This window comes from Microtus ochrogaster, chromosome 15 (assembly GCF_000317375.1).
Source record: "Microtus ochrogaster isolate Prairie Vole_2 chromosome 15, MicOch1.0, whole genome shotgun sequence".
Taxonomy (NCBI): Eukaryota; Metazoa; Chordata; class Mammalia; order Rodentia; family Cricetidae; genus Microtus; species Microtus ochrogaster.
Window position 1 is genome coordinate 1,983,691 of NC_022017.1, and position 17,054 is coordinate 2,000,744.

The window sequence follows — 17,054 nt, forward strand, 5'->3', positions numbered from 1 at the left end:
TGTGAGCCACCATGTGGTTGCTGGGAATTGAACTCAGGACCTTTGGAAGAGCAGGCAATGCTCTTAACCTCTGAGCCATCTCTCCAGCCCCAGCTTCTGCCTTTTCTGTATATATCTCTGGCTGTCCTAAACTTGCTCTGTAGAGTAGGCTGGACTCGAACTCAGGGATTCAGCTGCCTTTGCCTGCCAAGTGTTAGGACTAAAGTCATGTGCCACCACCACCCAGCCAGCTTCTGACTTTTAATCCTGGCTCCTGCCCTGAAAACCACAGGTTCTCTGTAGACCTTCAGATTTAAACCATAGGTTCTCTGTAGACCTTCAGATTTAAACCACAGGTTCTCTGTAGACCTTCAGATTTAAACCACAGGTTCTCTGTAGACCTTCAGATTTAAACTCTAGCACTATCATTTTCCCAGCCTGAATTGAGGTTAGAGGCTATGAATTAGGGGTTCTAGTTTTCACTTTGTATTGTTTGGGTGCTGGCAGAGGCCAGTTGATCCGCTGTAGCTGTAGGTGGTTTTGGTTTTTGTTTTTTTCGAGACAGGGTTTCTGTAGGTGGTTTTGAGTGTGTGTGCGCACACATACACACACACAAACACATTGAGTGCAGACTCCTGCCCTCGGAAGGAGCAAGTGTTCTTAGCCATTTACCCTCTGGCTGCCTTGGTGCATTTGTTTACCATCTGTGTTCTTGTTTTTTCAAGATGGATTTTCTTTTTGTAGCCCTCGCTGTCCTGGAACTTGTTCTGCAGACCAGGCTGGCCTCAAACTCAGAGATCCACCTGCCTCTGCCTTGCAAATGCTGGGATCAAGAGCATTTCCATCTCCCCCAACCTGTTATCATCTTTTTACCCTATCCCTTTTGTTTATCCTGCAGACCCTCCTCTGGCTGTGCTCAGGTATTATCTCACCCTGGGCACACACCAGTCACCAGCTTGGCTTGGGCCCCCAGTGGGGGGCGGCTGCTCTCAGCCTCACCTGTCAGTGCTGCTGTTCTGGTGAGTGGTTCCCACCCTCTGTGGTGGAAAGCTTGGGGGAGTGAGATTGTCTCTCTTCAGTTTATCTAGTGAAGGAGCTATCCTCAGATCTCACACTGAGGTAGCCGACATTGTAATCATAAGCCGAGGTCTTCCCTAGGCCTTTGTGCATCGAAGAGGGTGGCCTGAGTGAGCTGGTTGATAACACTGAGTTTCTACACCACCTCCTTTGATCTTAGGTATGGGATATCTCAACAGAAATCTGTGTCCCCCTTCCTTGGTTCCGAGGAGGAGGGGTTACCAACTTGCTGTGGTCCCCAGATGGCAGCAAAGTCCTGGCTACTACTCCTTCAGCTGTCTTTCGGTGAGTGGGTGAAAAGCCAAGATTCCAGAGAAAGGACACCTGACTCTGGGGACTGCAAGGTGAGACAGTCTAGGTTTGGAGCATGAAGGCCCCAGGCTGTAATCTTTGTCTTTCTCTGGCACAGAGTCTGGGAGACCCAGATGTGGACTTGTGAGAGGTGGCCAACTCTTTCGGGGCGCTGTCAGGTAAGAGGTGCCTATGGCCCACAGACGTTGGGAGGAAGGGGATGTTAGTAGGCTTGGCTCCCCATCTCTGCTTCTCTCCTGCTGTAGTCCTCTTCCAGACCTCTTTTCTCCTGGTTTTTCCTTCCTGTCCCCAGACCGGCTGCTGGAGCCCAGATGGAAACCGACTGCTCTTCACTGTTCTCGGGGAGGCGCTGATTTACTCCTTGTCATTCCCGGACCCGTGTGGTGAGTTACTGCACTGCAGAGGGAGACAGCAGCCTGTAGAGTGCACTGGGGGTGAAGGACACACGGAAACCTAGGAACCATCACTGCACATTAGAAACCTCTGCCCTTACAGGGACAGAGAAGGGACGCGTTGGAGGTGCGAAGTCAGCAACAATTGTGGCAGATCTTTCTGAGACGACAATACAGACACCAGATGGAGAGGAGAGGTGGGTTTCAGTGCCCGTGGGAGGAGGGGTGAGAAGTTGGGAGAGCCACACTGACTGCACCTGTCCTGGCACAGGCTCGGGGGAGAGGCCCACTCCATGGTTTGGGACCCTAGTGGTGAACGCCTGGCTGTGCTCATGAAAGGTAAGGGTAAAGAGAATGGGGCTTTGTTGAGACGGGGTCTCTGATTAGCCCTGGCTGTCCCAGAACTTACAGAACTTACTTACTGGATTAAAGGCATGTGCCATTACACCCACTAGAGAAAAGGTGCCTTTCTTAAGCCACAGCCTGACAGACTTGACAGCACCAGTGCTGTAGTTCTCTGCCCTTGCCCTCTGGGACCTGGCTTCTAGAGTTTCCTGTATTAGCGGAACCGTTTCTTACAGGAAACCCACGGGTACAGGATGGGACTCCCATCATCCTCCTTTTTCGAACTCGGAACAGCCCTGTGTTTGAGCTTCTTCCGTGGTAAGTGCTGAGCAGACGTGTAGGTCTGGCCTCTGCAGCCCGTCCCCACTACAGCTGCAGAAACTTCGCGCTGCCCTTGGCCTCACCTCTTCCCCTTCTTACCACAGTGGCATTATCCAGGGGGAGCCAGGGGCCCAAGCTCAGCTCATCACTTTCCATCCTTCCTTCAACAAAGGGGCCTTGCTCAGTGTGGTGAGTAGATAAGGGCTTGGCCGTGTGCGCGTGACCATGCTCTGTAGGTCTCCTGGATGGCTAGAGACCCAGTGGTTTGGGCCTGTCATGGGCCACTTCTAGGTCCATGCTCTTGACTCCTTTTCCTACCCGTTTTCTGCAGTGTTGGTCCACAGGCCGAATCGCCCACATCCCTCTGTACTTTGTCAATGCCCAGTTTCCACGCTTTAGCCCAGTCCTTGGCCGGGCCCAGGAGCCCCCAGCTGGAGGTGGAGGCTCTATTCATGAAGTGCCACTATTTACTGAGACACCACCAACCTCTGCCCCTTGGGACCCTCTTCCAGGACCACTACCTCCTCAGCCCCACTCCCCTCACTCCCACGTGTAAATAAAGTCTCTGCGTTCTATTCATTTTCTAGTATGTTGCTGGGTATAGTAGAAAAAAGGAGTGGGACCACGGGCCAAGACTGTACCGTCTCTTCCTAGCTACCTGTAAATTTGATCAAGTTATTTAGTCCTCAGGTGGCTTCCTTTTTCTTGTTTTTTAAAGATTTATTATGTATATGTGTTCTGCCTGCATGCCAGAAGAGGGCACCATATCTCATTCTAAATGGCTGTGAACCAGTATGTAGTTGCTGGGAATTGAACTTAAGACCTCTGAAAGAGTAGCCAGTGTTCTTAACCTGTGAATTATCTCTTCTGCCCTTTATTTTTTAAAGATTTAATATTTATGTGTGTGTTGCCTGCATACACATATGTGTGTGTATCACATGTGTCCAGTGCCCACAGAGTCAGTAGGGGGGTGGATCTTTTGGACCTGGAGTTATAGACAGTTATGTGAGCGCTGTGTAGGTGCTGGGAATCAAATCTGGCTCCTCTCCTAGGGCAATAATACTCTTAACTGCTGAGCATCTGCCCAGCCCACTGACGGCTGTTGGTGTTTGCACAGCTGAGAATGCTAGTGCTGTCCATAGGATGCTGTACTTACTAAGTCTGAGAAAATGACTGGGCTGGTAGATAAGGGCCTGGGTCGGTGAGAGATGAATTTTTTTTTTGTGTGTGTGTGTGTGTGTGTGTGTGTGTGTGTGTGGTTTTTCGAGACAGGGTTTCTCTGTGGCTTTGGAGCCTGTCCTGGAACTAGCTCTTGTAGACCAGGTTGGTCTCGAACTCACAGGGATCCGCCTGCCTCTGCCTCCCAAGTGCTGGGATTAAAGGCGTGCGCCACCACCGCCCGGCGAGAGATGAAATTTTATTGGACTACAGAATTTGCAAGGGGCGTAGTTGCTGGGTGCTGGGCAAGAGTGGCACGGGCCATGTTTAGGGCACCTTCTCGAGTGTGGTGCCCACCAATGAAGCCACTGGCATGGACGAAGATGCAGCCAGGGATCCCACTGACTTGGTCCAGGGCCTCATCCCGAAGTCCTCTCCATGGCTCTGGCAGGGGCAGCCTATGTAAGAACAAAGGGAGGCATGAGGAGACTCACAGTGCTGAAACGCCTGAAGGTAGGCAGAGTAGCTTTGGGGGACTCACCGGCTTTGGAATGAGTGAGGCTCCTTGGGTACACATTGGACTCGCCACTGTCCAGCCTGATCAGTGTAGATAACAAAGGTGATGGCCACTGGTGGGGACAGCTCAGATTCTAGGTGGTAAAGATGCTCTTTCCAAGGGCATCCGCCTTGTTCAAGTTCCACTATCTTCCCACTTGGGTCCACCTGAAAGGGAAACAGTATGTGGCTAGGTCTATGTAGGAGCAGAAGGCCCAGTTGATCAGATGGCCCAGAAGCATCCCTGGCCCTCAGGCCACCTGCCCAGGTTACCTTGAATCGCTGGGCCAGGGCCTCTTCTACCAATGCCCGGGCTGGCAGCCAGCTATGCTGATAGAAATTCAGTCTCTGCAGAAACTCTTCTTGTACCAGGTCCATTGCACGCCTGAACCCTGCCTGGGAATGGTGAAATCACAGAACATGATCCCAGGCCTTGGATGGAAGGCATCTGTCCGTCCTTTGTCCTCGAGTTCTACTGTGACGCAGGCCAGCTCACCTCAGTGTCTTGGTTGGGCTGGTTCCAGGTGGGATTGAGCCGAGCCACCCGAGCACTCAGTGTAGTGGTCAGCGCATACCGCGGCTCCCCTTCTTCCCACTGCGAGATCCCATTGTCCACTGCATCTACCTCTTCCACGAAGTTCTCATACATCTAAAGCAGCAGCGGGGAGGTAGGCTTGAGCATACCCATCATGGTAAAGTTGGTATCGGTTTCAGAGTGTAAACACTTTCTCACAACAGCCCCGAGTGTCTCACCATTGACCAGATGGGAGGAGGGAGGAGGAGGGAAGACAGCAGCTTGGTGTTAGTTAGGACTGAGATTCAGGTCACCGGAAGATGTATGCCCAGGGGGCTTGCTGACTTTATTTCATTGAAGTTTTTTATATATTTTGTGTATGGGTGCTCTGCATGTACACCTGCAGCCAGAAGAGGGCGCCAGACCTCATTACAGGTAGTGAGCCACCATGTGGGAACTGAACCTCTGAAAGAGCAGCTGGGCCAACCTTCCAGTCCTCATAACAAAATTAGCTGGGCACTGTGGCACACACGTTTAATCCTAGCACTCAGGAGGCAGAAGCAGGCAGATCTCTGGCCTGCTTGGTCTACAAGCCAACCTGGTCTACATTATGAGTTCCTGGACATCCAGGCTTACATAATGAGATCCTACCTCAAGAAAAAAAAAAAAGTTGTTTTGCTTGTATGTATGCCTGTGCACAGTGTGTATGCCTAGTGCCAGTGGAGGCCTGAAGAGGGCATCAGATCCCCTGAAACTCACAGATGTTTGTGAACCATCATATGGATGTTGGAAACTGATCCTGTCCTCTGGAAGTGGATCCTGTGCTCTTTTCCAGCCTGGCTATGATTTTGAACAGGGATTTCAGTTCCTATGTACGATTGTGGAAATGGATTCCTGGGCCAAGGAAGGGAAGAGTATGTGGGCTAAGTAGGCTTCAGAGCAAATGAATGAGACAGAAGGTCTGGCAAATACAGTGGGAAAGTGATGGACATTAAGAGCTGAGATGTGGGGCTTTGAGATGAGGCCATGTGTTTCAGCTTATACAATACGTACCATGTGTTATCAGCATATACCATTATGTTAGGAGCTGCAGCATTTGAGTTTGAAGGAATAGTAGAATACACCTCAAATCCTAGGGCAGAACCAGCATAGCTATTCATGACAAACTCCCTACAAAATGCACTTCCATACTAGTCCCATGCGGGATGTGTGGAAAGAGCACTAGACTCAGAGAGAATCGAAAAGTTAACTTCTCTGTACAGCACCCCTTGTCTGTACCAAGCCTTGATAGTCACTTAAAACTGGCTAAATCAGCTACTTAGAAAACCCATCAGGGGGCTGGAGATATGGCTCAGTGGTTAAGAGCATTGCCTGCTCTTCCAAAGGTCCTTGAGTTCAATTCCTAGCAACCACATGGTGGCTTACAACCATCTGTAATGAGGTCTGGTGCCCTCTTCCGGCCTGCAGACACACACACAGACAGAATATTGTATACATAATAAATAAAAAAAAAAAAAAAAAAAGAAAACCCATCAGCAGAGGAAACAAATGACCCCAGTTGTTTAAAGCCTTGCCATTCCCAAAACTGTTACTCTAGTCACAACAAACAGGAGCAGATGCTGGAGAACTAAGCTTGAGGCCTGAACTCAGCAGCCTACCTGCAAAGTGAACCTCCGGGTGACAGAGACTAGATGGATCTGAGGGTTGACCAGTGAATTTCACAGGAATAGAGTTAAGTATTGTCCTTGGTACTGTTTGGCCTGAACTTGGAGATGCTTCTGCAATCTGTCCCTTTCCTCCTGAGCCTGCCAACTCCTGCGCATCAGTGGATTATGGAGATACTGAGAGATACACGATAGCATCTCTTAGCCCAATGCCTTCGAGTATAAGCAGCCTTATCTGTTCAGTTTGGTCAGGTTTTTGAGTCAGGATCCAGATTGGCCTGGAACTCAAGATCCTCCTGTCTAAGCCTCTCAAGTGTTGGGTGAAGTGTGTATACCACCACACCTGGAATAATTGGGTTTTTCTTTGTTTCTTTTTAAATGTATGGCACAAACAAGACTAGAAAATGCTGCTTTCAAAGTCCTTCCCCAGACTAGTGTGGGAATGTACACTTATAGTCCCGACTTAAGAGAAGGAAGCAAGCATACTGCTTAAGTCACAAGTTCAAGACCAGCCTGAGCAATATAGGCAGAACCTATCTCAAAATAATAAAGTAGTAAGACCCCTTTCCTAAACACTAATGTCTAGTCCTCTCCACTCCAGGATGTAGGCTGGGAAGGCACAGAGGACATACCTGATGGGGAGACCGACTGACTGGTCCCTGTGGTGGGCTGAGTAAGAATGGCCCCTATAAGCTTATATATTTGAATGCTCAGGCATTAGGAGTGAGGCTACTCGAGAAAGGTTAGGAGGTGTGGCCTTGTTGGAGGAAGTCAAAAGACAAGCCTTGCCTGCCCACCTGGATGTAGAATTCGCAGCTACTTCTTCAGCATTGTCTGCCTGCATGCCAATATGCTCTCCACCATGAGGATATGGACTAAACCTCTGAAACCATACACAAGCCCCAGTTAAATGCTTTCTTTTATAGAGTTGCTGTGGTCATAGTGTCTCTTCACAACAACAGAATTGTGACTAAGACAGTCCCCACAATCAGTAACTGACAGGCCTAGTCCAGTGCTGCATCACCCGTGCCGTTCCTGGCCAGCTGGGTGGGGTGTAGAAAGTCCCTACCTTGTCATAGAGGGTGTCCACCACGCTGTCCTCTTCACTAGTGCCCAGCAACTGGGCCAGTAGCTTATGCCCGAAGTGCAGATAGACAAGTCCCGCACTGCTCAACTTCGTCTGCCATGGCTTCCCAGGGCACAGGGAACTCATGGTTTCTGTAAAAGTCCTGAGGAGCACAGGGAGGGGCTGCAGTGGAGGAGCTGGTCCAAAAGTCTAGTGTGTGCACAAATTTGTATCCTGGGTATCAGCAGGATGGGAAAAGGAAACCCACTCGAATGATGTTGGCTTTTCCTCCAGTGCCAACATAGGCCTTGGTTGAAAGTTCATATTCCTGCATTCACTCAACAACAGCTGGAACTCAACGCTTACTGTATGCCAGGTTCTAGGCTTTGCAACCTAAGCTCCTGTCCTTTGAAGTTCACTAGGGACCGGGCAAACAGCAGCAGCTGTGGCTCACAGGACCTTGAGGACCCGACCTCCAGGTGCTCAAATCCTTTATGTAAAACGGGACAGCGTTTGCCTAGAAGACACACATATCCTCCCGTATATATATTTTTTTAAACATTTTTTTTATTGCCGGGCGATGGTGGCACACGCCTTTAATCCCAGCACTCGGGAGGCAGAGGCAGGCGGATCTCTGTGAGTTCGAGACCAGCCTGGTCTACAGAGCTAGTTCCAGGACAGGCTCCAAAGCCACAGAGAAACCCTGTCTCGAAAAACAAAACAACAAAAAAATTTTTTTATTTATTATGTATACAGTGTTCTGTCTGTCTGTATGCTTGCTGGCCAGAAGAGGGCACCATGTCTCATTACAGTTGGTTGTGAGCCACCATGTGGTTGCTGAGAATTGAACTCAGGACCTCTGGAAGAGCAGTCAGTGCTCTTAACCTCTGAGCCATCTCTCCAGCCCCCCTGTATATTTTTTTGTTTTGGTTTGGTTTTTGGAGTCAGGGTTTCTCTGGGTAGCTCTGGCTGTTCTGGAACTCACTCTGTAGACTAGACTGGCCTCAACTCAGGAGATCTGTGTGCCTTTGCTCCCAAGTGCTAGGATTAAAGGCATTTGATACCACAACCGGCTATAAAATTTTTCTCTTGGGACTGGAGAGATGGCTCAGTAGATAAGACCACTGACTATTCTTTCGGAGGTTCTGAGTTCAATTCCCAGCAACCACATATGGCTCACAACCATCTGTAATGATATCTGGTGCCTTCTTCTGGCCTAGTAGGCATACATGCAGACAGACACTGTATAGATAATAAATAAGCAAATAAATTAAAAATAAATTTTTTTCTCTTGATGGTAATTTTGTTTTGTTTTGTTTTTCAAGACAGGGTCTCTCTGTGTAACAGTACAGTCCTGGCTGTCCTGGCTTTGTAGACCAGGCTTGCATTGAACTCCTTGAGATCCACCTGTCTCCAAAGTGCTGGGACTGAAGGTGTGTGCCGCCACCACCCGGCCTAGAAATAGGTCTTATTGATCCAGGCTCAGACTTGCTCACAAATGATGACCTTTCTCATGACCTTCCTGTCTTTACTTCCTAAGTGCTGGGGCCTTATTCTTCCACCTGTATCTTTTCTTTTTCTTTTTTTCGAGACAGGATTTCTCTAGCTTTGGTGCCTGTCCTGGAACTAGCTCTTGTAGACCAGGCTAGCCTGGAACTCAGATATCGGCCTCCCGAGTTCTGGGTAAAGGTGTGTACCACCACTGCCCAGCCTCCTCCTGTATCCTTTCGATCATCTCTAGATTACCTGCAATACCTAATAGGATACAGATGTTAGGTAGGTGTGTGTTATACTTTAGAGACAAGGAAAGTCTACATTCCGTGCAGATGCTCTTTACTTACATATTTACTTTAAAAAAAAAAAAAGCAGCAGCAGCAGCCAGGTGGCACAGAGCTTTAATCCCAGCACTAGGGAGGAAGAGTGGGTGGATCTCTGAGAGTTGCAGGGCAGCCAGGGCTACAGAGAAGCCTCAATAAACTGCAAACACAACAGAAGAACAGAAGGGAGTGCATTTTCTTAATTGGAAGGGAGAGTTGAGAAATTCTGGAGGTGGGAACATGAAGAAACAGGAAAAGTTTATTCTCTTTTAGGAAAAGTGGGGACGCTGACCAAAGTGTGAGCAAGGGTTTGAGGGGTGGGAGAAGGGTGACAATCATGCTGTGGTTAAGAAGGGGCTCACTTCATTTCTGTGATACAACGCCTGACAGAGGTCAACACAGGATCAACATAGCTTATGGTCCACCACAGCAGGGAAGGGGCAGGAGCTTACACAGCAAGTCACATCTCGCCCACAGGCAAAAGCAGAGAAAAAACAGGCGCATGCATGCTTCTAGTTCTTGGCTGCCTTCTGACTCATGCAGGCCAGGATTTAGTGCCTCCCACTCAATGCCCACAGGCCAGCCTGATCTAGATAATCCCTCACTGAACCAATTCTAGGTGAATGTCAACTGAAAATTAAAACTAGCCATCACGAGGCTGGCAATGGTAAAGAGCTAGCTGCTCTTGCAGTAGAGGCAAGTTCAATCCCCTACATCCAAGTGACAGCTCACAACCCTCCTTAACCCCAATTCCAGGGTATCCTGACACCTCCTGACCTCTGTGGGAGTCAGTACACTTGGTGCAGACATGAATGCAGGCCAAACATCTATACACATAAAATAAAAAAGCAGCCGGTCAGTGGCGGCGCACCCCTTTAATCCCAGCACTCCAGGGCAGAGGCGGGCGGATCTCTGTGAGTTCGAGAACAGCCTGGTTTACAAGAGCTAGTTCCAGGGCAAGCTCCAAAACTACAAAGAAACCCTGTCTTGAAAAACAAAAATAAAAATAAAAAAGCAAAAGGTCCTTGAATTAGAAGGACTGAACTGCCTGCTGCAAGGCCACGGGGTAAAGCAGGGGAGGCCTGTGGGGGTTTCAGTCCCAGGGCAATTAAGGGCGATTCAACGAGGCAGCGATGAACTTGTGCATTCGAAGGAGAGATTGCAGCACAAACGAAAGTTAGGAAAGCCAGAGAGCAGGTGTATGTGAACTCACCTCTGGTGATGATCATAACGGTGTCTCAGAGGGCTGTACTCGCCACCCACATCCACCACGATGTCACACGAAGCCAGTTTTTCAGGGTCCCGAGTCCGCACAATTTCTGCATCCTGCAGACATAGAGGGGCTGTCAGTCAGCAGTCAGAGGATTGAGGCTGGGTCTCTAAGGGGATGTGTCTTGGAGAGGGTCGTGCTCAGGGGAAGCAAACACTAGAGGGTACCCAGCCAGTTAGGTTCGCAGGCGGTCCGTACCCTGTACTCAGGCAGGAGGCGGAGTAAGGCGCAAGCCAAAGCCTCGTCGCAATGGAAGGTGCCGTTGTGCGTCCCGATTCGGGGTGGTGCCATGGGGCTGCAGCGAGGCCTTTTAGGGGGCGAAAAGGACTCTGAACCGAGCATACGACGCTGGGTTTGGAGAACTGACCGCAGAGGCAGCACCAGTGTTAGTATACCATGCTGGAACCGAAAACACATACGGATCCCTCCACCGGAAGGTCGACCCGGAAGAGGAAGTGTCTAGTGCAGCTCCACTTCCGCCCGCAAGCTGTCCCCATGGCAACCCAGAAAAAATGGGTGCACTTTCTTCCCGTTTCTGAGAGCCCAAGGTGGAACCTCTAAAGGCAGTGTAATTGGCCCATTTTCGGGTTCTAGGCAAGAGCACTCCCTCTGGACACTCCTCGTTCATCACCCGACCCTTTCTTAATATAAGAGACCACCATTTGCCCAGCTGGCACATTTATTAACATTAAACACAACTCTTCCCAGACACCAGTAGACCACTGCCCACAAAGTCTCAGGCCCCTTGAAACAGGGCCCTTCACTGCTTCATCTCCGCAGCACATCCTCACGCCTTGGCCGTAGCCTGCGTCGCTCCCAGGGCTGTGAGCTGCTGGATCTTCTGGCTCATCATTTCCATGACGGCTAAGAAAGGAGGAGCAGAGTTACAACCCAGGGGGACTATTCCGGAGAACCCAAGACAGGGAACACACACACCTCCTGCACAGCGTCAGTCAGTATGCTAACCACTGCAATGTGGTACAGAATGAGACTCTGTCTCAAAACAAAAACAAAAAGCCACCAACTCCCCTGACTTTATAAATCAAGATCAGCTTCCCATACCCTTCCAGTTTGACTTAGCTGGTGTGAATTGGATCTATACTCTTTTTAAACTTCCTGGAGGATTGCTGTGTGCAGCCACTGTGGTTGTGCTAGGGTTTCCTTAGAATTCTGCTGCGTTTATAAGCACTTTATCCCAACCATGAACAGATTTCTTCTCAATCACTCAAACCCCAAATCACCCATCAGGACACCAAAGAGAAAAAGAAACATCATTGTTGTTAAGACAGCACTCGCTGGCATTGAACTCAGAGCTCCCCTGCTTCTGCCTCCCAACTGCTGGATTAAAGGTGTACACCTCTCCATCCAGCAGAGACATGCTTTTAACTTGGAGAAGATACCTCCAAGTTTTACGTTACAACCCATGTTCTTTCTTTGAACTCGAGTGTGTGTTTATCTATGTCCACCACTAGACATACGTGTGAAGACCAAAGGAAAACAAGGAATCTTATCTTGCTCTCTCATTCTCTGTCTATTCCTGAGATAGGGTCTCTCACTGAAGGTGAAACTCACCCAGCCAGTGAACTCTCAGGATCTATTTGTCTCTGTCCTATTAGCACTGAGGTTACAATTATTTGGGTCATGCCTAGCTGGAGATTTGAACTCAAGACTACTGAGCCATGTCCCCATAGTTTAAGTATTAAATTTTTAAATGTTCCTACTCGCGTGTGTGTGTTCATGTGCACCTGAGCATATGCATGTGCACCATTTTCATGCAGGAGTACAGAGGTCACATCTCCTGGTACTGGAGTTTCAGGTGGCTGTGAGCTGCCACAGATTTGAACCTGCGCCTTTGGCAAGCAGATTAAATGCTCTTAAACCACTGAGCCATTTCTCCAGGCTGTTGTGTTCCCTGAGACAGGATCTTGGCAATGTACTCTAGTCTGGCCTCTACCCTGGAATCCTCTTGCCTTAGCCTTCTGAATGCTGAAATTACAGGAAATCCACCATATACCGCTGGATTACTCATTTAAATGGATAGTATTATACATGAATTATGTCAGTGTATGTGCATACATTTAAATCTTATTTATACATACATATATATGCATACATATAAGTAAATATTTTAGGTTTTCTTGTGTTTTTGTTTTGTTTGTTTTTGTGGTGCCCAGGATTTAATCCATGACATTTACATGCTAGGAACTTTTTTTTTTTTTAAGAGAGAGGGTTTCCCTTTGTAACAGTCCCGGCTGTTCTGGACTTGATTTGTAGACCAGGCTGGCTTCAAATTCACTGAGTTCCCTCTGCCTCTGCCTCCCAAGTGCTGAGATTAAAGGCATGCGCCACCACTGCCCAGCACGCTAGGCACTCTTACTACTGAGCTATATATCCCCAAGCCTACACCAATTATGTCTTTTTGGAGGGGAGGGACAAGAGTCCCAGTGGCCTTGAACTGATTATGTAGTAAAGATGATCCCCCTGCCTCTTCTCCTAAGTGTAAGGATTAAAGTGTATACCACAAAACCTGGCTGCTGCTGTTTTTCTTTTGAGACAGGGTCTTGATATGAACTCTTGATTTAATCTCCCCAGTTGTGGGGTTACAGATGTGTGTTGTCACGTCCTATGCAATGAATGTTCTTTATCACGGCAGAACGGGTAGGAAGTTCCCTGGGAGTCTGGGAGACAGCTTCACAGCTAAGAGCATTTGCCAGCCGCCTGGTGACGAGAGTTTACTCTCTAGAACCCAGGGTGAAAGGAGAAAACTGTTTCCTGAAAAATTTCCTCTAACCTCCACACATGCACCACGGCGCTCATGTGCCCCACCCCCACCTCCCAGAGACGGAAAGACAGACAATAGATATAATTTTACAGAAGAGGCGCTCTGGGCAGAACTCACCTTGCTTCATAGCGTGCTTCTCCTGCAGAGCTGGCTGGATTTTCTCCATCTGCTTGGTGAGAAAGTCTATCTTCCTTTTGAAGAAGTCCTTGGCATCGTCAGCTGTCTGCAAGATCAGAGGTAAAGGCGAGAACACAAGGAGACCCCGCCCTCCACGCCCTTCTCACCGCCTCACCTTCTCCACGTAGTAGCCGGTTCCCACATCGACGAGCACGTGTTCCACGTCATGGAGCTTCCCAGGGACATACATCTGAGACACAGGGGTTAAGAAAAAACTAGCCCGGCATGAGAAAGGTTTGTCAACCAGAGCCATTAGCCCAAAGTCTCCTTTTCTAAAACAGCTGCAACTTTTTAGACCAAGGAACAGAATGCTCCTTGTGAGGACAATAGAAGCTAGAAACTTTCTTGTCCTGATCCCATGCCTCCCCCTTGGAGGAGTTCCTGGGTTTCCCCAGTAGTCTTTCCAGAAGACCAGAGCAGATGCAACCATGCTTTCCAAAGGTTCTAGAACCATACAAGTGGAACGCCAACCATAAATCCTGATGGATCATTACAAATTCTTACGTTTTGTTTTTAGATTGCATGCATGTGCATCAAGGGCATCACTGGCACTGCACAAGTCAGACAGGTTCCTGTCTCATGCAGCTGCAGGAAACAAACCTGGTTCTCAACCACTAGGCCGTCTCTCCAGCCTTGGGTTATTACTTTCATGTTACACTTGCTAGTTTTGTGTATATGTTTTCACATGTGTCTGCCAGGGAACATGTGTAGAGGGTGGGAGTGGTTTTCTCCTTCCACCATGTGAGTATTGGATGTTTCTGCACATTTTTACCCACTAGATACTTTGCTTAAATTTGTTTTAGTGCATTGGTGTGAAGGCATCAGATCCCCTGGAACTGGAGTTACAGACAGTTGTGAGCTGCCGTGTGGATGCTGGGAATTGAACCCAGGTACTCTGGAAGAACAGCCAGTGCTCTTAACTGCTGAGCCATCTCTCCAGCCCCATACTGATATTATTTTAACTTAGACATTCTTCACACATTGCTATTTTTAGGTTTTTCTTTTAGTCTGTCATTTCATGGATGAGCACTTTCAACAGATGGAAATAATCTAGGTTTCTTATTGAACGTAGTTTTGGAATGAGGCACAACTAAGCTAAAACTAACAGAGCCAAGTTCTCAATTTCAATATCCTACTATTTTCCCATTGCTTTAGCCGACTGCCAGCTCTATCTCCATGTTAGATTAACATCCCCACACAGCAGAGACAATCATTACACTTCAATTCTCCACTGAATTCTGATAAAATGAGAGAGACACTGGTCCTAGTTAGACAAGAGAACTATGAAGTGTGTATGGCTCTTTTTGTTTTACAAGCCAGGGTTTCTCTGTGTAAGAGCCCTAGCTGTTTAGAACTCACTCTGTAGACCAGGCTGGCTTCCAGCTCAGAGATCCGCTTGCTTCTGCCTCTCAATTGCTGGGATTAAAGGTGTGCGCCCCATCGCCTGACTATAACTGTTCTAAAATCATTGTGTTACTTATCAAAATTCTCCCCGTTTGGGGGAACTGAAGGAGAAGGCAAGGTAGCATTTCCTGTGGAAAGGATACAGAACTCGTCAGTGGGACCAGTAATTCTTTTCCTGTGAAAGTAATGAAGACAAACAGCTGGGGAAGGCTGGCCACTCCCACGTGAAGACTTTAAGGGGAGCTCCAACAGGACTCAGTATCCAGACAGTGAAAAGAACAGCAACAGAGGTGACGGAAGCTGCGGAATGTCTTACGCATTTGAGCTTTCCGTAGGCAACATGCAGGGGCTCGTGTGGCTACACACACTACGTAACCGATAGTTTTCTCTAAGGAAAACTGGATTAGGAAGAGGCGACAGAGAAGACGGTTCCCCAGGCGCCCTCACCCGCCTAACCCATACCCTCGTTGTTCTTGTTCAGCACGTTCAGACAGTCCTTGGCTTCCACATACTTGGTCTGTACCACCTTGAGCTGAGCAATGGACGTGGACAAAAACTCCACTTCCTATAGAAGCCAGGAAAAACGGTCAGCTTGGTAACCCGAGAGAGATGTGGGCACGGCCAGAGGGGGCGGGACCTGGGACCGGATAGGGGTTTCCCTGGGAAAGGAAGCCTCCCCCAGCGGGAAGGCGCGGGGACGAGGGACTTCACGCGGCCGGAGGACGTGAAGGGCGAGGAAGGTGCTGGCTCCGGTCCTCACCTGGTCCAGCTGGTTCTTGAGCATTTCTAGTTGTGGCAGATTCAGCTCCGTGATGTTAATCGACTGCGCCATGTTGGGAAGGAGAACTACCGGAGAGGAAGCCGGCTAGGCGAGCGGCGCTCTAGCCAGCCGCTGCGTTGGCTCTGTGGTGCCACCAGGGGAGACGCTCTGCTCCCGTCGTCTCTATGACCCGCGCCTCTGATGGGAGATAAGGATCTCAAGCTGGGTTTGGAGCAGATCACAGCGCTTTTCTGCAGAGTATACTAGAGTAGCACGATTAAGTTGCAAACAGGACTTCAGGCTTCAAGGAACTGGAAACTATTGAAAGTCCGCAGGACGCAACACAGGACTGTAAAACCGTGTACTCTACTGCGTGTTGATGGGACACCCCTGGCGGCCGAGCAGGAGAGAACCACTAATGTGGTGTGAAAACTGGGCTTTAAAGGACACCAAAGAGTCGCCACTGCCCCCCAACGAGTGTAGCCGAAGTTTGTGTGTGTGCTTCTGTGTGTGACTGTTTTGTCTGCATATATATAAGTGCGGTGTCAGGGACTCTGGATTGCTCGGAGCTGGGTTTTACCCTGGTCGGTAGCCTCCACCCGAATGCTGGGAACCGAACCTAGGTCCTCTGGAAGAACAGCCCAGTGCTCTTAACTGCTGAGCATGTCTAGCGTCAGCATAATTTGTTATTGTCTGTTGGATATGAATGGTATATAAATGTGATACATGCTTTCTCAAAACAACTTAGCTGGGGAGACAAGCCATATATGAGTAGTCAAAACCCATAGAATCTGGGCTAAGTGTAGCAGCCTTAGTGGGAAGGAAGAATAGTGGTTTCTAAAATTTCTGAGGGAAGAGGCAAGGGCATTGGAGGCTTTAGAACACCCTCTGCACTCTCTCGCTGCCTTTCCTCTCTCTCCACCGGCTTTGAGGATTTTCAAGGCCTGCTGTCAGTTCTATCACCCAAGGCCCAGCCACACCCAACTGTTTGGAGTAGGGGCTGGATTCTGTCCCCGATCTGCTAGGCAATTCAGAGGAGACTTTTGGTCCCAGAGGCAAGGTTCTCGGTGGAGACTTGTGTGACTGAGGATGAGTTCCTTCCTTCCTTCCTTTCTTCCTTCCTTCCTTCCTTCCTTCCTTCCTTCCTTCCTTCCTTCCTTTTTTTTTTTTTTTCCTGACGCAGGGTTTCTCTATGTAACCCTAGCTGTCCCGGAACTCACTCTGTAGACCAGGCTGACCTCACTCAGAGACTGACCTGTGTCGGCCTCCCAAATGCTGAGACTAAAGGCATGCACCTCCACTGCCCAGCTCCCTACTGGAATTCTTTTTTGTTGTTGTTTTTTGGGTGTTTGTTTGTTTTGTTTTTCGAGACGTGGTTTCCCTGTGGTTTTGGAGCCTGTCCTGGAACTAGCTCTTGTAGACCAGGCTGGTCTCGAACTCACAGAGATCCGCCTGCCTCTG

At 48.9% G+C, this 17,054-nt stretch overlaps 3 protein-coding genes across 3 annotated transcripts in view; 1 reads left to right on the top strand and 2 right to left on the bottom strand.

The window, feature by feature from the left end:
- The window catches only part of Aaas (aladin WD repeat nucleoporin), a 12,097-nt gene extending 9,092 nt beyond the window's left edge, over positions 1-3,005 (top strand). The window contains exons 8-16 of the mRNA XM_005353817.1: positions 878-998; positions 1,217-1,341; positions 1,466-1,526; positions 1,661-1,751; positions 1,864-1,957; positions 2,032-2,099; positions 2,342-2,423; positions 2,531-2,615; positions 2,758-3,005. Of these exons, the coding sequence (XP_005353874.1) occupies positions 878-998; positions 1,217-1,341; positions 1,466-1,526; positions 1,661-1,751; positions 1,864-1,957; positions 2,032-2,099; positions 2,342-2,423; positions 2,531-2,615; positions 2,758-2,982 (952 nt within the window). The 3' untranslated portion in view covers positions 2,983-3,005. The remainder of the gene's footprint in view (positions 1-877; positions 999-1,216; positions 1,342-1,465; positions 1,527-1,660; positions 1,752-1,863; positions 1,958-2,031; positions 2,100-2,341; positions 2,424-2,530; positions 2,616-2,757) is intronic.
- Positions 3,006-3,827: 822 nt separating this feature from the next.
- C15H12orf10 (chromosome 15 C12orf10 homolog) lies at positions 3,828-11,086 on the bottom strand. Its single transcript, XM_005353816.3, has 7 exons — positions 10,669-11,086; positions 10,414-10,526; positions 7,387-7,546; positions 4,636-4,788; positions 4,413-4,535; positions 4,126-4,307; positions 3,828-4,042 (listed from the first exon to the last, which is right to left on the bottom strand). The coding sequence occupies exons 1-7, from the start codon at positions 10,885-10,887 to the stop codon at positions 3,844-3,846; spliced, it is 1,149 nt and encodes a 382-aa protein (XP_005353873.1). The 5' UTR covers positions 10,888-11,086; the 3' UTR covers positions 3,828-3,843.
- A 45-nt stretch (positions 11,087-11,131) lies between these two features.
- Positions 11,132-15,733, bottom strand: Pfdn5 (prefoldin subunit 5). Its single transcript, XM_005353814.2, has 6 exons — positions 15,594-15,733; positions 15,296-15,398; positions 14,977-15,008; positions 13,545-13,619; positions 13,370-13,475; positions 11,132-11,334 (listed from the first exon to the last, which is right to left on the bottom strand). The coding sequence occupies exons 1-6, from the start codon at positions 15,663-15,665 to the stop codon at positions 11,258-11,260; spliced, it is 465 nt and encodes a 154-aa protein (XP_005353871.1). The 5' UTR covers positions 15,666-15,733; the 3' UTR covers positions 11,132-11,257.
- Positions 15,734-17,054: the final 1,321 nt, after the last annotated feature.

Bases quoted from the DNA above. Each gene is read 5' to 3' on its own strand.
- C15H12orf10 (XM_005353816.3), bottom strand. From the start codon at position 10,887: ATGTGTTTTCGGTTCCAGCATGGTATACTAACACTGGTGCTGCCTCTG. The intron at 4,536-4,635 runs GTGAGCTGGCCT...CACCATTCCCAG, and splicing joins AGCCCAACCAAGACACTGAG to GCAGGGTTCAGGCGTGCAAT. The intron at 4,308-4,412 runs GTAACCTGGGCA...TTTCCCTTTCAG, and splicing joins CCCTGGCCCAGCGATTCAAG to GTGGACCCAAGTGGGAAGAT.
- Pfdn5 (XM_005353814.2), bottom strand. From the start codon at position 15,665: ATGGCGCAGTCGATTAACATCACGGAGCTGAATCTGCCACAACTAGAA. The intron at 15,399-15,593 runs GTGAGGACCGGA...TGGCTTCTATAG, and splicing joins TCAAGAACCAGCTGGACCAG to GAAGTGGAGTTTTTGTCCAC. The intron at 11,335-13,369 runs GTGAGTTCTGCC...CTCCTTTCTTAG, and splicing joins GAAGCACGCTATGAAGCAAG to CCGTCATGGAAATGATGAGC.